The sequence below is a fragment of the Heterodontus francisci genome, chromosome 28, assembly GCF_036365525.1.
Source record: "Heterodontus francisci isolate sHetFra1 chromosome 28, sHetFra1.hap1, whole genome shotgun sequence".
Lineage (NCBI taxonomy): Eukaryota > Metazoa > Chordata > Chondrichthyes > Heterodontiformes > Heterodontidae > Heterodontus > Heterodontus francisci.
In genome coordinates, this window is record NC_090398.1 from 23,855,369 (window position 1) to 23,881,529 (window position 26,161).

Sequence of the window (26,161 nt, forward strand, 5' to 3'; positions counted from 1 at the left end):
CGGTGCTGAGCAATTAATGTTTAACTTTGGACAGTTTGTATTCTAAGACCGCCCTGCTCTTTTGATTGCTTGTAATGCCCAACCTCTTACACTGCGCTGCAAGTTCAACTTCCATCGAAACACAACTGAGTCAGAAGCTGGGACTGCAGTCAAAGGTAAGGATTACAAAAAATAGACTGAGCAGAGAGAGAGAAATTTGCTGATTTCTGAAGCGGGCGGCTATACTTCGCTTCCTCTTGGCTCGGTGTGCTATCTCACCACCCTGTGTGCTGTTTAGCTCAATGTACCAGGATTAATTCATAACGAGTGCTCATGGGCAAAGGAGCAATTCTTTAGGGTGCTACAATTGGCCAGAACAGAAATAGACCACAAAGTTCACGAATCCTATCGAGTTCTAATGCAATGCCCTCACTCCGAGTAGAATTCTTGCTGTGTGGAAAATGAGATAGGAGCGGATCGCTGAAGGAAGGTCTGTCCCTCCCTCACCCCGGGTGCACATTAACAAAAGTACCCTCACTTCCCGAAGTTGTTTAACATCAGGATTTCGATAGATAGACTTGAGAGTTAAAAAAAAGAAATACTGAACTTTTATCCCCTACTTTTCATAATGACCTGTACAGCGTCTAAACCTGTTCTGATTTGCCAAGTGTCGAAGCTTCACTATTGAGTTCTCAGAGAGAGGTGTGGCAGCGAGTTTTGGAACGGCCCACAAGAATTCATTCTCCCTCTGAGGTGAGGCTAATGGGCGAATGAGCTCGCAGGCAGAAGGTCTGCTCAAACAGATTTTGTTGGAGTTGGTTTGTCAATTGATTCTGTGCTGCCTTTGGTGAAAAGGAGCACAGGCTTCGCCACAAATTAATCAACATCTTCAGACTTTAGTGCAGATGTATCGAAACAGCTGATCAGAGGCTCCTCACAGGCATTTTAATCAGCTGAGGAGCGAAGGAGATTTCAAAGCTCCCAGAAGCTCAATGAATTGACATTCCATTCATACTAATTGCAACATCTCAGCAGTTAAAAAACTTAGCTAAAACGAACCAATTACCAAGAAATTTCGACATGACCACATAATGAATTAGTATTAAATTCTCAATACAAATTATTGGACAAGACTGTAAACGGAAATGTAAAGACAAATTGTTGTTCCAGCATTGGTTGAAAGTTGAAACTCAGGTGACGCGAAAGTATCGAGTGGTTGGTTAAAGGAAAAAGAGAAACGGAAGGATTAACAAACAACCCAATTCCTGAAATGAGATGACATGACGATTTATTTCTGAATCCATTCGAGTAATACAACAGTCGTTAAAAATGTTGAGTTTAATAAATGGGATAAGATGTGGGATAAGATCAGTCCAGAGTGATGCTTAAAGTGGATTGGATGTTTCAATTTTTAGTTTCGTGCCATCAAGTATCCTCCGGGGATTCTGTTGGTTGGATGCTAAGTGCTGCATGTACCATATTCAGAGCGATATTTACGGAAGGAAATTTGTATCGGGTAGTTGAGTTAGACAGCAGGTTCCTGATGGCCACCTGTGGTATTGCGTTGAAATCGAAAATAGTTCTATGCATGTCCTCCTGAACAAAATTCCTTCGTATGTAGCTAGTTTTCACTCTCTATAAATAGATAGATAAATGACATAGATAGAATATATTGTTACAAAAGTGCCTCTGTATTTTGTTAATTTTTTTTTGAGGATTCATTTTTGAATTTGCGGTTTTTAAAGAGGGTCATGTAAAGGCCACTTGACATTGAAAAACAGTCCCTGGAGATGTTTTTTTCTCCAAAGGGGCACTGAGAGGTCTTGTGAGGAAAACAAGCCTTTCCGGGAAATCACCTGACTTCCAGCTCAATGAACAACGGAGAACTTTGGACACCTGGAGAAGTTGTTTACAAAGAATGTGACAGGTGAAGATTGATAGAGGTCAAAACGTTGACCTCATGTTGTCGGTTTTGTTTTTGAAATTTTTTGAGTTAGGGTTGAACTGTATAATAAGGGAAAGAACTTGCAGGGAGAGAGAGAACTTCCAAAGAGAGGAAAGAATTCCCAAGGAAGGAGAGAAGACCAGAACCCAGCTCAGCTTTCCAGAACCTCTCTAAAGGTCTCTGAGAAGTCCACTCTGTCAACTCATCTCAGAACTTGTCTTTGAAGAAAAACCTGCTAAATTAATTCTCAGTGCTCCCTGAAAAGAACGTTTCTAAAAGGTCCGAGTGACTGGTCTACATGCACTTGGAGGCCAGGCTGTTTGTCAGTTTTGGAAGACAGCTTATTTCATCTGCTGTTTCTTCAAGAATGAGCAAATATTCAGCTCAAGTTTTTTTTGACTGTTATAGAGCTCTAAAAACACAAATCCGTTTATTTTTCTGGTTAACCGGTGTGTATGAATGCGAGTGTCTAAGGTAAAAAGGGAACTTTAATATTTCAATCTGTGTGTTTATGCTTTAGTTCATTACTGGTTAAGACTTGTTTTATAATAGACTGCTAATGTTGTTGTTTACTAAAGAAACCTGGTTAGTGTGTTTTATTCTGGGGAAAATAGAGTATGTGATTGACCCTATCAGTAAGTAGGAAAATTTCAATATATGTTGTAACCTGTGGAGAAGTAGGACTAGGATGGACAGTGCACTCCTCCTGCCTTGGTCGTAACAATATAAATTGTCAGTTTATCGCTCTCTCTCTCTATATATCTATCTATCTATCTATCTATCTATCTATCTATCTATCTATCTATAGATATATATATATATATTTGTGTATGTACATACTACAGTCAGTTTAGTGTGCACTCTGTTGCACATCAGCTGTCATGTTTCTATTGTAAGAAATGGAGTGTTTTGAACTGAAGATTTAAGAAAAAAATAGCTTTACTCATTGTTATCTACTATGCATTACAGTATGATGTCTTCTGTCGTTGGTGCAATCAGGGGTTACCAGTGTTCTTTATAAACCAAAGTTAAATTAAACCCCAGTTGGCCCTTGAAAAGGTTCATGGTCACAGGCAATGAAACTTAATTATGTTTTCTTCCAGTTATATTTATTTTTGATTGACAGACGGTATATAGATGGTGAAAAGCTGCATACATCCTGCAATTCTATTTTCTACTTCCATGAAGGCGACAGGGCAGAATAATTTCCTACTTGTCTCCAATCCAGTAGCTCACGGAATGGGTCACAGATAGTCATGGAATCCCCATATACTGTGGCCAGGATGATAGCTGCTCACCAGATCCAGTTCTCCAAACAATTGGAAGTCTGATTAGTGGTTATCGGGAGCCATGCAGGCACTGAGGAACCGACTGTTCCTTCCTTACCATAACAGTGATGAGACATGGTTCTCCAAATAAGTGGGTTTCCCAGCAGGAGCACAAATTTAGAAAGTTAACACTATCGCCAAGGCAATAGTGCAGGGTGGCAATACTGGTGATGATGACCAGAGTGTGACAGGAAGGGACAGAGTGTACAAACATAATAGTGCACCAGTTAATAAGGTCAGAGTAGAGAAAATGGTTAAAAAGACAGCATTAAAGGCTCTTTCTCTGAATGCACAAAGCATCAAAATTGACAAGTCATGCTGCAGCTGTACAGAACTTTAGTTAGGCCACACTTAGAATATTGCGTGCAATTCTGGTCGCCACACTACCAGAAGGATGTGGAGGCTTTGGAGAGGGTACAGAAGAGGTTTACCAGGATGTTGCCTGGTCTGGAGGGCATTAGCTATGTGGAGAGGTTGGATAAACGCGGATTGTTTTCACTGGAACAACGGAGGTGGAGGGGTGACATGATAGAGGTTTACAAAATTATGAGCAGCATATACAGAGTGGATAGTCAGAAGCTTTTTCCCAGGGTGGAAGAGTCAGTTACTAGGGGACATAGGTTTAAGGTGAGAGGGGCAAAGTTTAGAGGGGATGTGCGAGGCAAGTTCTTTACACAGAGGGTGGTGAGTGCCTGGAACTTGCTGGCAGGGGAGGTGGTGGAAGCAGGTACGATAGTGACGTTTAAGAGGCATCTTGACAAATACAGGAATAGGATGGGGATAGAGGGATATGGGCCCCGGATGTGCAGAGATTTTAATTTAGTCAGGCATCAAGATCGGTGCAGGCTTGGAGGGCTGAATGGCCTGTTCCTGTGCTGTTCTTTGTTCATTTGGAACGAGATGGATGAATTGAGAGCACAAATAGAAATAAATGGGCATGATATGATACCCAATAAACAGACGTGGTTGTAATGCTGGGAATTAAATACTCACGGGTAATTGACATTTAGGAAGGACAGGAAGAAAGGAAAAGGAGGTGGGGTAGCTCTGTTAATATAGGATGAGATCAGTACAATGGTGAGAAATTATCTTGTCTCAGGAGATCAAGATGTGGATGGAGATAAGAAATAGCAAGGGAAATAAGTCACTGGTAGAAGAATTTTATAGGCCCCTTAGCAGTAGCCACACTGTAAGAAAGAATATAAATCAAGAGATAATGGGAGCTTGTAAGAAAGGTACTGTAACAATCGTGGGTGATTTTGATCTTCATATAGATTGGACTAATCATTATTGTCCATCCATAATTGTCCTTGAGATGGAGATGGTGAGCTGCCATCTTGAAACATTGCAGTCCTTGGGGTGTAGGTGCACACACAGTACTTTTAGGAAGGGAATTCTAGGATTTTGACCCAGCGACTGTGAAGGAAAGGCCATATAGTTCCAAGTCAGGATGGCGTTTGGCTTGGAAGGGAACTTGCAGGTTGTGGTTTTCCCATGCATCTGCTTCCCTTGTCCTCTTAGGTGGTAGAGGTAACAGGTTTGGAAGCTGCTGTCGAAGGAGCCTTGGTGAGTTGCTGCAGTGCATATTTTGGACAGTACACACTGATGCCACTGTGCATCAGTGGTGAAGAGAGCGAGGTTGTAAGTTGTGGATAGTGTGCCAATCAAGGAGGCTCAAAGGGCCGAATGGCCTACTCTTGCTCCTATTTCTTATGTTCTTATGAGTTACGCAAACCCTATGGCCCTTGATTGCTTGTCTGCTGCTTTCTCTTACTAGGGGTGATTTAACATAGTATAGACCAAGGAAGAAACCTTGAACCTTCATTGCCTTTCTCCCTCTGTCCACAGTACTTAATGCCAAACCACTCGAACAGCTCCCGCCCATCTGTGCACAAACGTGCAATTAAATTATGTAGTACCAGAAATAAGGACTAATTGTTATTCAATCCATTTATATTATTAAGATTTAATCATGGCTAAGCACTTCTTTCTAACCTGTAACATCATTTCTAAGCCCTCTTAGGGAACCACTGAAGACGATCAAATAAAGTAGCAGAGCAGAGGTTTGACCCTCTTCTGAAATGAGCGGGATTTTAACTCAGGGACACATCCATAGAAAATAAGAAAACTATGCTATCTAAGCGAACATGCTGGAATGACAATATGTGTTCATTTTCAATAGGAGAAGCGTTATAGAAAATGGGAAATTCAGGGAGTAAAAAGTTTGAGTTACATGGCGTGCAAGTTACCACCAATAAAAGTCCCCCAGTGATCAGATGCAGTCGCCCTGTCGGTTTGGAAATTGGCAGCGAGAACAGACCGAGTCCACAGGCAAGTAATATTCCAATCCAAGGAAGCTCCGATGAAAAAGACAGGACACAACGACGTGGTCTTATTTCAGAAAGCACGTTAAGCGTCGAACAATATGGTAGAAGGGAGGAGAAATATGAAGTGAGTTACCCGGCAAGAGATATCCCATGTGGAACTGACGGATCAACGACAAATGCGCCAGAGGAAAATATGCAAACCCTCCCAGCGAGCCCGCATCGGCCCACGGGAGGCGATGCATTTGCAAGTTGTCAAGTTAAAACAAGTGAAAACTTGGAAGGAACCGACATCCTTAAAAACTTACCAGGTAGGGAGAAGATTTTAAAAAAATTATCGGGATGTGGACTTTGCTAGCAAGTCCAGCTTTTATTGCCTATCTCTCTATTTACCCTGAAACCGATCGGCTTTATGGGCCACTTCAAAGAAAAGTTAAAGTCAACAATGTTGGTGTAGGGCAGCAGTCACATATAGATCAGGCTAGTTTAGAACAGCAGGTTTCCTTCCCTAAAGCACATTAGTGAAGAAGTTGAGTTTCTACAACAATCTGACAGTTACATGATCATTTTCACATTTCTCAATCTATTTCAAATTCTCAAAATTCCGTAGTGGGACATGATTTCACATCCGCTAGATCATTAGCCCAAGCATCTTGTTTTCCAGGTTTTGCTCATCCACTACGAATCTCCCCCTCCACGGCTCGCGTCCCTTTCTCTGCCAATTTCCATTTGTGAAGTTCCTTGGGATATTTTTCTTTATGTTAAAAGCACTGTATGAATGCAAGTTTTAGTCTGAACTTGGTATTCATCTTATTGTGTTGTGTCTGCACAGAAATCAATGGAGTTTTTTTTAGAATACAATACCCCGTTAATTGTTAACACCATGGTTATGGAAGATGGGGTGGTGGTGGCGCGGTTGTGGGGTCGTTGACGAATCTTGCACCCACAAGACTATGGTATTCTTAAATCAAGGGTGAGAGTTTATTAAACATAGCAAGGATTTACAATGCAATATTTAACCAAGGACATTAGTTATGCAGAAGGGTGTCCTCGCTTTCTGTTTCCCGAGCTGTTGTTGGGCAGTCTTATCTCTTCAAATATTCTGTTGAGCCTGGTCTAGCTCCTTCTGCAAATCTGTGCATGCTCCGATGTCTCTCAACCTCCTTCTTTTATCCTTCCTGATGTTTTCTTCGTGCCATATTATGTCATATTCCAAATTAACCAATTCGATAGGTGAATAGATGTATGACCTCTCCTCCCACACATTGTCTCTACAGATGTTTTAATGGGCTAGGTAATTGTAACACAATGGGAATGTTTGATATCGGCTTCAAGATTCCAGTTATGAAGAGTCTCCAAATACCTTTATTTACATTTTCATCCCCATGAGCCCTACAAGTCTATCAGTTATTGTTACTCTGAGTCTCTTGAATAATAATGGTGAGGGGCAGTCATCAGAAATCCTGCCTGATCTAAACAAAATCTGCAATAATCGTTTTACCTGGAGGCCATTTGCCTACTGGGCCACATCAGACATACTGTCTTTCAGAACCTTTGTAACATAGCACACAAATGTACGTTTCATTTAGTAAACATGATTCCAGATATCAGGTACAAAACATAGTCTTAATATAATGCATTGATACACATACAAAATATTCCCTGGCAAAACGGCATAATTTCTTTAAAAAATCCTTCTTTAATTGAAACACATTTACACTGCAACAGACCATTCTCCAACACTTCCATTGCCGGAGTCATAATTAGCACTGTTGTGGATATTGGAGGTCAATTATCTCAGACCCAAGGCAGCGCTTCAGGAGTTCCCCCGGGCAGTGCCCGAGGCCTAACCATCTTCAGCTGCTTCAGCAATGACTCTCCCCCTACCATAAGAAATAGATATGCACACTGATGATTTCACAGTGTTCAGTTCAAATTGCAACTCCTCAGATACTGAAGCAATCCGTGGCCAAATGCAACAATACCTTGACAACATTCAGGCTTGAGCTAGCAAGTGACAAGCAACAGTTGCGCCATGCAACTTCAACAAGAGAAAACGTAGTCACCTCCAGTTGCCATTCAACGGCATTAACATTTCTGAAATCCTCGACCACTAATCTCCTGGGGCGGGGGAGGGTAGCGGGGTGGGGTCCAAAATTTGACTGGAACAGCCATACAAACAACGTGGCTATAACAGCAGGTCGGAAGCTGGCTATTCTACGGTAAGTGAGTCACCTCATGCATTCCAAAAGGTTTTCCAGCATTTCGAAGGCACAAATTAGCACTGTGATAGAATATTTTCCAGTTCGTTGATTGAGTGCTTCTCCTAAAACACTCAAGAAGCCGAACATGGTCCAGTGCAAAGCAATCCGCTTGATTGGTACCCCATGCCCCTCTTTAAAGATTCGCTCCCTTCACTAACCATGCACGGTGTCTGCGGTGTGTAATAGCTTCAAGATTCGCTGCAGCAACTTGCCAAGGCATTTTTGAGAGGACCCCTCAACCCCTGACCTCTACTGAGAAGAACAAGGGTAACAAGCCATGGGAAAACGGTCGCCTCCAATTTACCCTTCAAAGCAGACACCATCCCAGCTTGGGAATACATTGCTGGTCCTTCACTGTTGCTGGGTTGAAATCCTCACACTTCCTCTGTAACAGTACTGTGGGATTACATTCATCCACTCTGACTGCCGCGGTTCAAGAAGATGGCTCACACCCACCTTCTCAAGGACAACGCGGATGGGGAATAAATACTCGCCATTCCTGCGATTCTCAGGTCCCGTCAATTCATTAAATACCTGTTATTTCGTAATAATCATGTCACCACGCGTGCACATTATCCAAGAAATGACTGCAATGTAAAAGGAAATTTCATTGTAGAGCATTATACTGTTTTAGTAAAAGGTATTTTACATTGTGCATTGAATGCCTCAATGTGTTAAGTGGACAGAAATTTCCACCAACGATTATTACCTTGTGCTATTCCTTGCTAAATTGAAAGCATATGACTACCCACCCCTTTTACGCTAGTTCCCCTCGGTGTGGAGGCAGTGGCATTGTGATACTGTCACTAAACTAATAACTCAGATCCCCAAGTTTAGGCACCAGTGATATGGGGTCAGATTCCCCCACGGCAGATGGTGGGATTTGAAATCAGTTAATAAATCTGGAATTAAAAAGGGCGCGAGAGCTAGGCCAAATAATTATAGGCTGGTCAGTCTGACTCGGTGGTGAGTAAATTATTAGATTCAACTCTGAGGGACAGGATAAACTGCTACTTATTGCATGCATTAATTAGGCGTAGTCAACATGGACTTGTTAAGGGAAGGTCATGACTTACTAACTTAATTGAATTATTTGAGGAAGGAACAAGGAGGATGGATGAGGGTAATGTAGTGGATGTGGTCTACATGAATTTTAGTAAGGCATTTGACAAGGTCCCATGTGGCAGACTGGTCAGTAAAATGAAAACCCAATGGATGCAGCGGAATGTGGCAGGTTGGATCCGAAATTGACTCAGTGACAGGAAGCAATGGGTAGTAGTCGATGGATGGTTTTGTGAATGGAAAACTGTTTCCAGTGGCATTCCACAGGGCTCTTGCTGTTTGTGGTAAATATTAATGATTTGGACTTAAATGTGGGAGGCATGATTGGAAAATTAGCTGATGGCACAAAAATTGGTTGTGCAGTTGATAGTGAAGAGGATGGCTGTAAACTCCAGAATGATATCAATGGTTTGGTTGAGTGGACGGAAAAGTTGCACATTGTATTCAATCCAGAGAAGTGAGATAATGCACTTGAAGAGTACAAATGAAGCGAGGGGATACACAATAAATGGGAGGTTATTGCGAAGTGTAAAAGAAGTGAGAGACCTTGGAGTGCATGTCGACAGATCCCTAAAGGTGGTAGGACAGGTAGATAAAGTGATGAAGAAGGCATATGAAATTCTTTCTTTTATTACCGAAGTATAATTCAAAAGCAGGAATGTAATGCTGGAACTGTATAAAAGGCTGGTTCAGCCACAGTTGGGGTATTGCATACAGCTCTGGTCTCCACATTACAGGAAGAACATAGTTGCTCTGGAGAGAGTGCAGAGGAGATTTACAAGAATGTTGCCAGGGCTTGAAAGTTGCAGCTATGAAAAAAGATTGGATAGGCTAGGGTGGTCTTCCTGAGAACAGAAGGGGCTAAGGGGTGACTTAACTGGGGTGTACAAAATTATGAGGGGCCTAGATAGAGTAGACAGGAAGGACCTGTTTCCCCTAGCGGAAAGGTCAATTACCAAAGGGCACAGATTTAAGGTGATTGGTAGAAGGATTAGAGAGAACATGAGGAAAAACCTTTTCACCCAGAGGGTTGTGGGTGTCTGGAATTCACTGCCAGGAATGGTGGTGGAAGCAGAAACCTTCAATTATTTTAAAAGGTACGTGGACATGCATCTGAAGTGCTCCAACTTGCAAGGCAATGGACCAGGTGCTGGAAGGTGGAATTCGATTGGACGGCTAGTTTTTTCGGCCGGCATTGTCACGATGGGCAGAATGGCCTCTTTTTGTGCTGTAATTAGTCTATGGTTCCATGGTTCTAAAAGCTAGTCTCGTGATGGCTATGAAGCCATTGTCAATTGCTGTACATACCCATCCTTGAGGGAAGGAAATCTGCCGTCCTGACCTAGTCTGACCTACACGTGCTTCACTCTGAAATGGCCGAGCAAGCTACTCAGTTGTATCAAACCGCTACAAAATCAAAAAAGAAGGGCCTACTCCCAAGGACTTCAGCGGTTCAAGAAGGCAACTCACCACCGTCTTCTCAAGGGCAATTAGGGGTGGGCAATAAATGCTGGCCTAGCCAGCGACGACCACATCTCACAAAGAAATATAAGAAAATCTTTTTGCATGACCTTGTTTCGAAAAATTAATAATGGCTGTGTCTGTATTCTGCAGACTACATGGTGAATTTTCGAGCGTCCTTCTGGGACTGTATTTTGAATGTTTTCAGAATTCAGGTAATTGTTTTATTTCTACTGTCCTTTACTTTCCTTCTGTGTGACTTGTTCACAGAAATTAACCCCTTAATAAAAGAAACCCTGGCAAGTTACAACGACCGTGACCTGTACAAAATTACTAAGTTCTACCGCCAGAGACTGGAAGAAGGAATTGAGGAATTTGTGGAAATTGTCAGTGGAGCATTGTTGCGAGAAAACATGTTCACCAATACTGAGCATCAGGTAGGCTGCTATTTCCAAACATCAGTTTCAGAATTTCTTTATGATTATTCAAGGCAAATTATGTATAAAGCAATCAAAAAGAATGAAAAATTCCATTTCACTCAAAATCTATTTAACAGAAATGGAAATGTTGTAACGCCTAGAATTTTAAAACAATCAGGAAGTAGTGTTAAATGGAGCAGCATATATACTAATGCAAACAGAATGACGAGAACGTGATATGAAACTATAATTCGTCTTGCTCACAGAGTATCAAGGAACTGATAGAGAAGGGAAACAGACGGGAGGCTTCCAGACAGCTTTTCGACTTTGTGATAGAACACGGTGCTCAAGCAGGAAGAACCATGTGGGTTGTCTTTGTGAAATTGCGGGACACCAAACCCAAACTGAAAAACATATTGACAGAGATATACGAGAAAGGTGCTGTCTAAAAGTACCTTTAAGAGCATTCGTTCAATAGAGCGAAAATAACATTTTTGCTGATTTCGATAGATGTCTGTGCATTACTAACTGAAGAAAAACATATGTTTACAGGTGTGAATTTACCGAGGGAAACTATTCTGAGCACGGTAGAACAGAAGGTGTCCGATATTCTGAAAGGTAAGCGTAATGGAAATAAGAGAGAGAGAGAAATAAAGAAAGAACAGTTGGCTGGGGACGGTCAGACCCCACCGTGATCACTCCGTTACCACCGTCGCTTTCTTTTTGCTCATTTATTGATTTCTGATGACTCAACAATCATCGCACATCCCCTCTAAACTTTGCCCGTCGCACCTTAAACCTATGTCCCCTAGTAACTGACTCTTCCACCCTGGGAAAAAGCTTGTGACTATCCACTCTGTCCATGCTGCTCATAACTTTGTAAACCTCTATCATGTCGCCCCTCCACCTCCGTCGTTCCAGTGAAAACAATCCGAGTTTTTCCATCCTCTCCTCATAGCTAATGCCCTCCAGACCAGGCAACATCCTGGTAAACCTCCTCTTTACCCTCTCCAAAGCCTCCACGTCCTTCTGGTAGTGTGGCGACCAGAATTGCACGCAATATTCTAAGTGTGGCCTAACTAAGGTTCTGTACAGCTGCAACATGACTTGCCAATTTTTATACTCTATGCCCCGACCGATGAAGGCAAGCATGCCGTATGCCTTCTTGACGACCTTATCCACCTGCGTTGCCACTTTCAGTGACCTGTGGACCTGTACGCCCAGATCTCTCTGCTTGTCAATACTCCTAAGGGTTCTGCCATTTACTGTATACCTCCCACCTGCATTAGACCTTCCAAAATGCATTAGCTCACATTTGTCTGGATTAAACTCCATCTGCCATTTCTCCGCCCAAGTCTCCAACCGATCTGTATCCTCTGACAATCCTTATCTTTATCCGCAACTCCACCAAACTTTGTGTCGTCCGCAAACCTACTAATCAGACCAGCTACATTTTCCTCCAAATCATTTATATATACTACAAATAGCAAAGGTCCCAGCACTGATCCCTGCGGAACACCACTAGTCGCATCCCTCCATTCAGAAAAACACCCATCCACTGTTACCCTCTGTCTTCTGTGACTGAGCCAGTTCTGTATCCGTCTTGCCAGCTCACCTCTGATCCCGTGTGACTTCACCTTTTGCACCAGTCTGCCATGCTGGACCTTGTCAAAGGCTTTACTAAAGTCCATATAGACAACATCCACCGCCCTTCCCTCATCAATCATCTTCGTCACTTCCTCAAAAAACTCAATCAAATTAGTAAGACACGACCTCCCCTTCACAAAACCATGCTGTCTCTCGCTAATAAGTTCGTTTGTTTCCAAATGGGAGTAAATCCTGTCCTGAAGAATCCTCTCTAATAGTTTCCCTACCACTGATGTAAGGCTCACCGGCCTATAATTTCCTGGATTATCCTTACCACCCTTCTTAAACAAAAGAACAACATTAGCTATTCTCCAGTCCTCTGGGACCTCACCTGTAGCCAATGAGGATGCAAAGATTTCTGTCAAGGCCCCAGCAATTTCTTCCCTTGCCTCCCTCATTATTCTAGGGTAGATCCCATCAGGCTCTGGGGACTTATCTACCTTAATGCTTTTCAAGACACCCAACACCTCCTCCTTTTTGATAATGAGATGACTGAGACTATCTGCACTCCCTTCCCGAGGTTCATCATCCACCAAGTCCTTCTCCTTGGTGAATACTGATGCAAAGTACTCATTTAGCACCTCACCCATTTCCTCTGGCTCCACGCATAGATTCCCATCTCTGTCCTTGAGTGGGCCAGCCCTTTCCCTGGTTACCCTCTTGCTCTTTATATATGTATAAAAAGCCTTGGGATTTTCCTTAATCCTGTTTGCCAATGACTTTTCATGACCCCTTTTAGCCCTCCTAACTCCTTGCTTAAGTCTTAACTCCTTCCTACTGTCTTTATATTCCTCAAGTGCTTCATCTGTTCATAGCCTTCCAGCCCTTACAAATGCTTCCTTTTTCTTTTTGACTAGGCTCACAATATCCCGTGTTATCCAAGCTTCCTGAAACTTGCCAAACTTGTCTTTCTTCCTCACAGGAACATGCTGGTCCTGGATTCTAATCAACTGACGTTTGAAAGACTCCCACATGTCAGTTGTTGATTTACCCTCAAGCAGCCGCCCCCAATCTAAATTCTTTAGTTCCTGCCTAATATTGTTATAATTAGCCTTCCCCCAATTTAGCACCTTCACCCGAGGACTACTCTTATCCTTATCCACAAGTACCTTAAAACTTATGGAATTATGGTCACTGTTCCCGAAATGCTCCCCCACTGAAACTTCAACCACCTGGCCGGGCTCATTCCCCAATACCAGGTCCAGAATGGCCCCATCCCTAGTTGGACTATCTACATACTGTTTCAAGAAGCCCTCTTGGATGCTCCTCACATATTCTGCCCCATCCAAGCCCCTAGCACTAAGTGAGTCCCAGTCAATATTGGGGAAGTTAAAATCACCCACCACTACTACCCTGTTACCTTTACATCTTTCCAAAAGCTGTCTACATATCTGCTCCTCTACCTCCCGCTGGCTGTTGGGAGGCCTATAGTAAACCCCCAACATCGTGACTGCACCCTTCCTATTCCTGAGCTCCACCCATATTGCCTCGCTGCATGACCTCTCTGAGGTGTCCTCCCGCAGTACAGCTGTGATATTCTCCTTAACCAGTAATGCAACTCGCCCACCCCTTTTACACCCCCCTCTATCCCGCCTGAAGCTTCTAAAGCCTGGAACATTTAGCTGCCAATCCTGCCCTTCCCTCAACCAAGTCTCTGTAATAGCAACAACATCATATTTCCAAGTACTAATCCACGCTCTAAGTTCATCTGCCTTACCTGTTATACTTCTCACATTGAAACAAATGCACTTCAGACCACCAGTCCCGCTGTGCTCAGCAACATCTCCCTGCCTGCTCTTCCTCTTAGTCCTACTGGCCTTATTTACTATGGCCTCCTCATTTACTTCACTAGCTGTCCTACTGCTCTGGTTCCCACCCCCATGCCACACTTGTTTAAACCCCCCCGAGTGATGCTAGCAAACCTTGCAGCCAGGATATTAGTGCCCTTCCAGTTTAGATGCAACCCGTCCTTCTTGTACAGGTCCCATCTGTCCCTGAAGAGAGCCCAATGGTCCAGATATCTGAAACCCTCCCTTCTACACCAGCTGCTCAGCCACGTGTTTAGCTGACTATTTCTAGCCTCACTGGCACGTGGCACAGGGAGTAATCCAGAGATTCCAACCCTAGAGGTCCTGTTTTTTAATGCTCGGAAAATCTTTGCTATCTTAACCGACATCATAATCTTTACTTTATACTTTATACTTCATACTTCATACTTTAAAGATGTTAACAACTCGGATAAGGAATTCCAAGCCTGCCTTACCGAACCTGTCCTACTGCGTTAATGAACCCATAACCCTGGAAGTGGCCGTCTACCATGTTATAGGACCAACACCCAACACACTTCACTCCAATTCCTAGGTCGGCCATTTAAAAGCCGGAATCGATGAATTCTCGAGAAATGGCAATTGCCTTCGCCATGGTACCTGTCAGAGGGATTTCAGACTAAAAAGACAAAGTGCATTCATTAATATTGCACATTATAATCCCCGTGGAGCAATGCGCCGTAGAGATAGGAATCTTTCCTAAGTCCCAAGTGAAAGACAAGAAAAGGAGAACAAATCTATAAATACTTTAAATCAGAAATAAAGCAAAATGCAGGAAATACACAGCTGGTTAGGTAGCATCTATGTGGAGAGGTCACGAGGTTACTGGTGTGTAACCCTTCATCCAAGTAAATTCTGGGAGAATAAGTAGTTTAGTAGCACAGAACTTGAATATTGCTGAAAACAGAGACATTTTGTGGAAGCTTTTGTCTTGGCTCATGGGGACAAATGGCAAGAATACCAATGTAAGGGAAAGCAACAAATTTATACAGCATGAGAAGAGAGTGCTGATTGTTTGGCAAGTGGACTCTGATTGGTAGAGTCATCCAATTGCCAACCAATCAGTACTCTCTTCTCATACAGTATAAATTTGTTGCTTTCTCCTACATTGGTATTCTTGCCAACTGTCCTGATGAGTGCAAGAGGAAAAGCTTCCACAAAATGTATCTGTTTTCAGCAATACTGAATTTATAAATAAGCAAAGATCTTGCATTGATGAAGCGCCCTTTGCAATCTCAGGACCCCCAAAACACTTCACAGAAAATTAATTGTGGCCTCTATCGGAATGAAGGAATCGAGGCAGCTAATTTGTGCACAGTGTGTTTCAACTAACAGCAGTGCGATATATCACCAGTTCTTCAATGTTGGTTCAGGTTGAACTGCAAATAGTGCTGCTGTTCCCATAGTGCGATGGGATCTTTTACGTCAAGCGGAGATAGCAGATGGGGCTTTCTTTTAAAGTTTCATCTGAAAGACGGGACCTCCGACAGTGCAGCACTCCCTCAGTACTGCATAGCCAGCTTATATTATGTATTCAAGTGTCTGGTGTGGGGTAAAACCTCCGACCTTCTGACGTATGTTGTGCTCAACACATGATCTGCAGTTGATAGATTGTACGAGTTCAACAAAATCAAGGCTGAACATGTTTTAAAAAATTCTATCAGTTACTCTTTCATGAGAATACTATTGATAACATTAATTTTCTAATCTTGAAGATATTCAAGAGGAACATCGAGAATCACTTCGCTCACAAACTGAGAAACTGCTGGTGAGCAACATTCAAGTAAAGCAGATCCAGACATTCTCTCTGTCTGAGCGCTACACTGAGCTGATAGTCATCGCTAATGTTCGTGAACGGAGACTTCTGGAACACGAGCTGTGGGCCAGGGGCCGGGACCACGAGGAGTGGCAGAAGAAACTGGTCCGGGACGAGCTGGAGAAAATCCGCATTCACCAGCTCTTTAGAGACTGCTTTGGCAAGAGCAGCATAGCCGGCACGGCGGTGGTAAGTGGAGTGGCGGGGATTGGTAAAACCACAATGGTACAGAAGATTGTCCATGATTGGGCAGCCGGGCGAATGTACCCCCAGTTTAACTTCGTCTTTCACTTCAAGTTTCGGGACTTGAATGCTGTCAGTGGCAGCACGAGTCTGAAAGCGTTGGTCCTGCATTCTTATCCATACTTTGAACGAGTGATCCAGTATCTGTGGGAAGATCCTGAGAGCTTGCTCTTCATCTTCGATGGGTTGGATGAGTTCAAGGTAACCATTAACTTTGACAATAGGAAGGGCAACATGGAAGCAGAGCGAGACTGCTTTGATCCGGGATGTCGCTGTGAACTTGCCGACATTGTGTGCCGTCTGGTACAACAGAAGCTGTTAAAAGGCTGTTCGGTGCTGATCACAAGCCGGCCTCATGCACTTGATTCACTGGAAAGAGCTGATGTTAACCTCTGGGCTGAAATCTTGGGCTTTTTCGCCGAGGAGCGAAGAGAATATTTCAACAAGTTCTACGGAAGTGTCGAGGTTGCCGCAGCTGTGTTCAGACAGGTGGAACAGAACGACATCCTGTACACCATGTGCTACAATCCTTCCTACTGCTGGATCCTCTGCTCCTCACTGGCCCCCACCTTCTCAAACCCAGAAGTGAAACAGCAACTCCCTAGAACCATCACTCAGCTCTTCTCCAATTACATTTACAACATTTTAAACAACCATGCCCGGCAAGTCGAGAATCCGCGTGACATTTTACTGAAGGCGGGAGAGATGGCCCTTGATGGAGTCTCAAGCAGGACCATTGTCTTCAGTCAGAACCATTTCCAACAGCACAGCCTCGAACCCTCGAAGTTCGTCTCTGGGTTCATGATGGAAATCCTGGAGAAAGACCACTCCGCAACAAGCGTGGTGTACACATTCATTCACCTCACCATCCAGGAGTACCTGGCCGCACTCTCGCCCTACTTGAAGAAATCTCCAGAAAACCTGACGGAGCTGCTCAAGAAAGCCGAGAGCATGGAGGACGGGCGATTCGACGTATTTATCCGGTTCATGGTCGGTCTCTCCGCTCCGTCTACATCCCAGCAACTGGTAAAGTTCTTGGGCAATTTCCAATGCGAAGCCCCTTGCCAAGTAAAGTTTTGGCTGACGCAAAAGGTGAAAGCCCAGCTGTCAAGCACACAGAGCAAGAAAGACAGAAAGAAACTCTTAAACACCTTCCACTATGTGTTTGAATCTCAGGATAACTTGATGCGGTTCACAGGAGATCTCGGTCTGAAAGTTACGCTGGGTCACAACAGTGAATCGCAGGCAATAAGACTGAATCCAGTGGATTGTTTTGTCCTGGCGACTGTTCTGGGGAATTGTGACATCGTAGAGGAGCTGGATCTTAATTACTGTTACATACAAGCTGAAGGGATTCAGCGGCTCGCTCCCATACTGCACAAGTGCAAAATACTCAGGTACGATTCCATTTCTGTAAAATGGGTCTGAAATTGGACATTGGCGCAGACGCAAAATAAGCGGAGTCGCATTTGTCCATCATTAAACTACACACACGATCTCCAGTAATATTGAAGGGAAACAGGCGACCATTGTGTACCGCCTGATTTATATCCCGACCTCTGGTCAACTTCACGTACTCCAATATGACTTTCCAAACACCTGCTGGACAAATGGGCCATTGAATGAAAACATTCTCTATTGCCTTATTTGGACATAATTCATACGTTTTTAACCCACAAGAATTAGCACAGATATCAAGTGGAGCTGGACAAAATGATTTCATTTCGGTGACTTTCTGATTGTCACTTTCTTTCTGGCTTACCTGTTCTTACACCATTCGGGCAATTTCCAAGGGTAAAAAGGTACAATGAAAGCACACGATCCACATCATCACGTTTAAGTGGAATTTAATAGAACTCCTCCGGCCACAGAACCCTCCTAGAACTTTTGTCTCCTCCAATTCTGACCTCTTGCGAATTCCCATTTTTAATGGTTGCATCATTGGTGGCTGTGCTTTTATGTCCCAAAACCTGAAATTCCCTCCTGAAACATCTCAACCGCTTTTTCCTCATTTAAGCCGCCCCTCAGCGCTTACTTCTTGACCGAGCTATTCCTCACCGGTCCTAATATCTCTCTGTGTGTTTGGTTCCAAATTTTGTTTTACAACACATTTAGGAAGCACCTTGAGACATTTTACTCTGTTAAGGGCACTATATAAATGTAAGTTGTCGTTGAATCAAATCCGCGACTCCGAACACTAACAGTAGCATAGTGAGAGGACATGGAAATTTTTGTCAGCTTGAAGGTCTGTGAATCTACTAAGAATTGAAAAAACACATGCAAGGCATCACAATATATAATGTTGAGCTGTCTGTGATAAACGCTCTACAGTCGCAATCTCGGTATTTTTTCATTGGGATTTTCTTTTCATTTCTTGGATTTGAAATTCTTTATTTTCTTTTTCCGAGAAAAATAACAACAGTAAAAATGGTAAACGTTCAATATTGACAGTACTGCAAAAAACAAACAAACGAGTATTTAATTCTTCAGTCTATACTACAATAACAAGCTCCGCTCCAATTCAACCTCATAGAGTTTATGTTTTTGCAAATAAAGGAGGAAACTTATTGAGAGAGTGGATCTTCCATCTCTTAAGTTTACTATCTGCTAAACTTAGCTGCAGAGCGGTTCTATCATTGTTCCTAATAACTTGTGATTTTATGACTGTAACATACTATTTGCATGGTAAGGATATTAACTTTTATGGGATTTACTTTATGTATCAGTAAGTGAATATTCTCTGACCCCCTCCTTCCACATTTGCATTCCTTCCCCTTTCAGGCTCCTTTCAAACAACCTGACAGACTCGGGTATGACAGAACTCGCTGCCTCTCTCAGAAAATCAGACTGTAAAATCCAAATCCTGGAGTAAGTATGAACACTGGTAATGCTGACAAATGCCTATTCAGCATCCCCTTGCCTGTAACTCAGATTCAATTTTTTTTCCCCTCTTGCGAATTGAATCAGTCAGTGTGTTTCATGTATATGCCATCTTTGTCTCACAATGGAAAAAACTTTAAAACAAGGCATTGCTGAGACACTCTTCTGAAACATGACTTCTGAACACACCAGTTAGAATATTAGCAAGCACTAACTGAGTTTAGCAATAAGTGCTCTCATGCAACAATAACATAAGACGCTCGTCCTGGTTTCTGAGCTGCAGCCAAAAGAGAATTAACGTCCACTTTATCTCATCCAGTCTGCACTTACAAGAACTAAACTTTTCTTCAAAGAAGAACAAAATCGGAACAAAACTACGCAACAATATCTCCCATCCTATTTCGAAATCCAGGACAATCATTCCCAGTGTCCGCATACTTCAATTTGTCCACTCACAAACAAACATCAGTATTTCCCTTGAGATACCAGAGGAAAAAATTCTTCAGATGTTTGAGAGAGAATGGAAATGTCCTGACTGTAGTATGGAGATGTCGTTTGCCAGATATTAGAGGTAACAGGTAGAAGTGAATCCTCAGATATTATAGGTGGCTTGGACATCTTATTCCAGAGATATTAGAGGTAGCATGGAGATGTTGTCTCTGCCATATTAATAGTGGTATGGAGATAACTTTCTGAGCTTTTATAGATAGTATGGATATGTTGTTCCTATTCTGATTCCTGGGATGTTAACGGTTGTATGAGATGCTGTTCATAAGATATTAGAGGATAATGTTATCCCTGAGGTATTAAAGGTATTTTTGGTGCTGTTTTTTTCTGAGATATTAGAGGTACTATGGCGATGCCAGTTCGGAAGCTTTATGATGTTTGGTATTTGTATCAACAGCCTTTTATCGTGGATCTCTCTCCGCCCCTTCGTTTCTTGATTTCTAATGTGATTTCGGACCCCCCTCTTCCATTCCCAGAGGCTAAGTTCAGATGTACCCACTTTGAACGGATTGAGTTCTGATTCGAGGCTCAGTTACAATGAACGACCTTTTGTGTTTCAGTTTTTATTTTTAAAACTCCTTTTGGCACGTCATAAAATAGTTGTAAAATAATGTTTGGTGGCTTAACGACTACTTGATCAGCTGCAGGGATTGGCGAGACTTCGGAAGTGTATGCAAAGTGCACGATTAACTGCTGAAGCTTTATATGTGCCAATCTCGTTGGTGAGCGTTCCTGCAGATATTAGAGGGTTTCTATTTACACGCAGAGTAGGTGCAACGCGTCTTGTGGTTCCGGCATTTTCTCACCCCCAAATTGATAAACTTTCCAGGTTGAACATAAACGGACTCACGGACAACTGTGCCGAGGTGTTAGCCTCAGCTCTCAGCACCAACCAGTCACTATACGAACTGGATCTACAGCGAAATCGCTTCCGATCCGGTGCCCCCTTCTGCCAACTGATCAAAGCCTGCACCAGTCTGCAAAAAATCTCGTGAGTATTTGCGTTAACATTCAATAACTAGTTTGTGTGAACTGATGCAGATCAACATAGCACTAAATGGGGGTGAAACTGAATAGGCCCAGGGACGCAAAGCAATTGGAATTGCAGAACATGGTCACGAATTGAAGCCATGGGATTGTTCATCGACTGCAGTTTACAACAGGCGACCGAGTCCTTACCACCTGTGTTGCAGGCCACCCGTCACATCCAGTTAACGTTGAACACGCTTTATTAACGTCACCTTTATAACAGAGCTATAAAGAGACACAAGAAGGGCAGAGTAGTGGAGGGATCCGCTCTCCAACTGAGGGACGACATTTGTGTTATACAGCCGTTGCTTGCACTGCATGGGGCCCAAATTTGAAGGATTAACCTGCTTTTGATTCAGCACGTTTTATTGCCTCATTTGGGACCAATTTAAATGGACTTGGACAGTGGGCTATCTCTGGCAGCCCTCTTTGTCAGCAGAGACCTCTCCCTGCCAACAGCCTGAGATTAAGCCATCTGGTCTCAATCTTGGCGTCACATAGAACCATAGAAAAGTTACAGCACAGAAGGAGGCCATTCAGCCCATCGTGTCTGTCCCGGCAATTTTTTTTAAAAGAAAGAACTAGCCGCCTAAATTAATCCCACTTTCCAGCACCTGGTCCATAAACTTGCAGGTTACAGCACTTCAGGTGCATGTCGAGGTACCTTTTAAATGAGTTGAGGGTTTCTGCCTCCACCACAGATCCCTCCAGTGAATTCCAGATACCCACCACCCTCTAACCCTTCTAACAACCACCTTAAATCTGTGCCCCCTGATAATTGACCTCTCTGCTAGAGGAGACAGGTTCTTCCTGTCTACTCTATCTAGGTCCCTCATAATTCTGTACACCTCAAATAAGTCACCCCTCAGCCTCCTCCATTCTAAGGAAAACAACCCTAGCCGATCCAATCTTTCCTCATAGCTGCAACCTTCAAGCCCTGACAACATTCTCATAAATCTTCTCTGTACTGTCTCCAGAGCAATTATGATTTTGACTCAGAGATGACCTTTCGAATTCATATTTGCACCATTACTAAGATGGACTATTTCAACCTCCACAACATCATCTGACTTGTCCCCTGTCTCAGCTCGTCTACTGCTGAGACCCTCATTCATGCCTTAGTTACCCTCTAGACTTGACTACTCCAAAGCACTCCTGGCTGGGATCCCACATTCAATCAACCATAATCTTGAGGTCACCCAAAACCATTTTTAAAAATTCATTCATGGGATGTAGGCGTCACTGGCCAGGCCAGCATTTATTGCCCATCCCTAATTGCCCTTGAGGAGGTGCTGGCGAGTTGCCTTCTTGAACTGCTGCAGTCCAAGGGGTGTAGGTATCCCCACGGTGCTGTTAGGAAGGGAGTTCCAGGATTTTTACCCAGCGACAGTGAAGGAACGGCGATATAGTTCCAAGTCAGGATGGTGTGTGACTGCGCTGCTCTGATTTTGGCCTTTTAAGCATCCCCAATTTTAATTGCTCTACCATTGAAAATACAGAATTGTGAGTTTTTAGATGCCTCCCAACTGTTTACAATGAAGTTTTTGTAATGCTTCCCAACCATTTACATTGTGATTATTTTTCAAACATTGCTCAAGGTTGAGTTGGAATCAGTTCAGCGGAGAAGCAAAAAAAGGCCTGAGATTGCTCCATGAATCCAGACCTGGGCTGGCCGTGCTGGTCTAGTTCCAGCCTGAAGGACTGCCGCAGTGATGCCATTTGTGATCAACACACGCCCTCAAATGGAGGAGTGAATGCTTTGTATTGGGAGATCGAGTTAGTGAGCTTGCACAATGACGCACAATTGTATTTCTTTTTGGCTTACATTCACCGTGAAGAGACTTCCCAGGTCTGTAATACTTGTAATCATGATGACAGGACGGAATATCTACAGCTAAATTGGATGAAAACAAAACACAGATATTGCAATCGATGTTTCTCTCTATTTGCAAGTTTAGAGAAATGCTACCCTTGACTAATGAATCATGTGCATCACCTGGACAATGATTGTAACTTGTGAGACAGCTTGTCTGCTATAGTACCAAACGAGCAGAAATGTCCACTAAGTAAATATTGGTAAAACCAAATCCATTATCCTCATCCCCCATCACAAACTCTCTTCTCCAGCCACTAGCTCCACTCCTCTCCCATGCAGTTGTCTGAGGATGAACCAAATTGTTCACAAAGGTAGTATTGTATTTGACGCCAGAATATGTTTCCAACCACATCTCCACGCCATCACTAAGACTGCCAAATTCGAACTCCAGAACATCACCGGATTTCTCCCCTGCCGAATTCCTCTGCTGCTGAAATCCTCATCCATGCCTTTGTTACGCCAAAACCAGACTTTTCCAGACAATCTCGCTGGCTTCCCATCTCGCACCCTCCATATACGCAAGCCCATTCCAAACTCTGCTGCCAGTTTTCTAATTCGCACCAGGTCCTGTTCACACACTGCCCCTGTGCTCGCTGAACTACACTGCAGTTTCTTCGTTCAACCGCTCCAGTATCACAGGATGTTACCCATAAGGCCCCAGTACCTGGTCTGAATTTAGGTTAATGAACGTATCTAAAATGTTTATTTTGCCCATCGGAATATTACTCCTCTTTCTCAGCCAAATCGGCTCACCTCCTCTCCGACGTCCTCTTTATTGGTGACTGATGTGAAATACCTCTTAAACCTTCCTGTTATTTTTTGATCAACCTAAACAAATTGACACTCTTCTCCTCTGAGGGGTCCCGCCTGACTTTTAACAATTGCTTGTTAACTCATACATTTAGTGATATAACATGGAGTGGAGTGAGAGGGGTCGTGGACAGGAGGAGGGAAGTGAACGGCAAAACTCCCAAGACAGGTGAGGCGAGAATCCTTGCCTGCGTTCAACTGGGGAAATGTTTTGACGAGCGCTTGGACTAAAGCCAAGAGAAAATGAAATTTTACGAAAGATTTTAAATTATCAACTCATATTGGAGCCTCAACATCAAATGTGCAGACAAGATTATGTGTTCAGTCTGTTTTTTCACACGTATTGTTTATTTTGTTTCTTTGATGTTGGATGCAAGAGTTTGTTTGGAATATGCTGAAGAAGGAGGCTTCATGGACTCTCATAATTTCATCCTCTATTTTAGTTTTGTACTCTATTCCTTGTGTGATTAATCAACATAAGTCGCCATGGCAACGCAGTGCGCCCTGGTCATGTGCTGTAGCTAACTGGCTGCTCCCTATAATTCTTCACGTGATTATTAAGAAAAGGCTAGAAATCAGTCATGGAAAAGGACCAGAACACGAAACATTTGATTGGGCAAGCGATTTTACAGTACAGCGGCAACGTAGAGGCCAGGTGAGGTATTGTAGTGATAGATTCAAGCATTGTTGGAATGCATGAAGAAGGTGACCCATATCTACGAATGATGTTGCGAAATGCGGACGAGGATTTAAGAGTAGATCTCGTGGGGAATTCATAAGCTATTCGCGGTAGGGGTAAGCGCAGTGGTTAGCACTGCAGCCTCACAGCTCCAGGGACCCGGGTTCGATTCTGGGTACTGCCTGTGCGGAGTTTGCAAGTTCTCCCTGTGTCTGCGTGGGTTTCCTCCGGGTGCTCCGGTTTCCTCCCACATGCCAAAGACTTGCAGGTTGGTAGGTTAATTGGCCATTATAAATTGCCCCTAGTATAGGTAGGTGGAGGGAAATATAGGGAGAGGTGGGGATGTTTGGTAGGAATATGGGATTAGTGTAGGTTTAGTATAAATGGTTGGTTGATGGTCGGCACAGACTCGGTGGGCCGAAGGGCCTGTTTCAGTGCTGTATCTCTGAACTAAACTAAACTAAACTAAGATAACACATTGCAGAATGCACTTTAGCTGCAATTGGATTGTTCAGAATTGCTCTCAGCGAGGACATCAAGAGAGACGATATGTTCAAGGAGGATGCTTTGGTCGAGGGTGTTGAAAACTGTGGAGCAATCAAGGGCAATGAGGGCGGATAATGCATCGTGGTCATTGACAATGTCCTTTGTGAATTTGATTAGAACCACTTTGGTGCTGTGCCAGACATGTGATCCTATTGGAGAGATTCAAACGTTGAGTTTCAGGAAAGATAGGCATAGCTCAGAGGGGCAACAACGTCTGCAAAACCTTTGCAGAGGAAATGGATGTTGGAGAGGGGACAGTTCCCTGCTATGGCAGAGGAGATGGGACAATTTACAATATTAGCTTGCTTGTGATCCAGAAAGGGAAGTTAGATCGTCAGCTGTTTCGGGGGGCTATAGGGACCAGAAGGTCGATCTCAGAGACAAGATGGTCTCACAGAGGAGAGCCGACCAAAAAAGAGAGAAATGGGAAATGCACTGGCTCTCCACTAGGGCAGAGGGAGCTCGAACAAATGTTTGACTTGCTGGACAAGTGAACTAATCTTAAGGAGATGATTAGTAGTGTAGAAAATAATCTGAGGGTAATCATCAAGCTCTTGGATGATTTTGGATTAGTGGTGGTTGCATGGAAAGGAGACTGAGACACGAAAATTCCTGGTATGGCCTAGACAGTTCCGTGATGGACGCTTATGCCAGTTCTGCGCCAGATTCACTCATATCTGCCGTCCTTGCACTTGAGTTACTGAATATCAGAGACCTATCAGAGGAGATAATAAGATGAAAAATGGTCATATGTTGTGGCCAACAGTGTTGCTACTTTGGTACCTTTAGTGTTCAATGAATGTGGTCAAACGTGTTCATAGGATGAATAATGTGTTTATGATGAGCCCAATGGTGTTCCTATATTGAGACCGATAATGTGTCAATTGTGAGTGAATACTGGTACTGCAATGAGCATAGTGCTATTTAAAAATAAAGACGAACGATGTTTATGTGATGAGATAAATCATGTTTATGTAACGAGACTGAGAAAACTCAGCAAATTAAACCAATAATGTTCGTATGAACAGGCCAATAATATTGCCATCATGTTTCTATAATAAAACATATCATCTGATATCGAGACAAGGAATGATATTGCTATTAAGAGTAGAATATATCAATAATATACATACAATGGGAAGAATTATTTGATACCAGACAACAGCAACTTTATGAGGACACCGATACTGCTCAAGTAGTGAACTTATCACATTTCCACTCTCAGGTCACATTAGGATTCCTGCAGCAACTGCAACTGTCGTTTTCCAGTGGAACTGAAGTAATTCTCCCCCAGCCTGCAACATATTGATGTTTAGATAGAAAATAAACATAACACACAATATTGCTGAAAATAGAGACATGTTAGAACATAAAACAGTACAGCACAGTACAGGCCCTTCGGCCCACGATGTTGTGCCGACCGTTTAATCTACTCTAAGATCAAACTACCTACATACCCTTCATTCTACTTCATCCATGTAGCTATCCAAGAGTCGCTTAAATGTCCCCAATGTATCTGC

At 43.1% G+C, this 26,161-nt stretch overlaps 1 protein-coding gene across 1 annotated transcript; it reads left to right on the forward strand.

The window, feature by feature from the left end:
* Nucleotides 1–83: 83 nt before the first annotated feature.
* Nucleotides 84–25,138, forward strand: LOC137385138 (NACHT, LRR and PYD domains-containing protein 3-like). The gene is made up of 9 exons (XM_068059990.1): nucleotides 84–155; nucleotides 5,435–5,887; nucleotides 10,634–10,800; nucleotides 11,049–11,220; nucleotides 11,335–11,400; nucleotides 15,971–17,711; nucleotides 19,096–19,182; nucleotides 20,531–20,692; nucleotides 22,329–25,138. Exons 2-9 carry the CDS (start codon nucleotides 5,452–5,454, stop codon nucleotides 22,414–22,416), a joined length of 2,919 nt encoding a protein of 972 aa, XP_067916091.1. The 5' UTR covers nucleotides 84–155; nucleotides 5,435–5,451; the 3' UTR covers nucleotides 22,417–25,138.
* The last annotated feature ends 1,023 nt before the right edge of the window (nucleotides 25,139–26,161 follow it).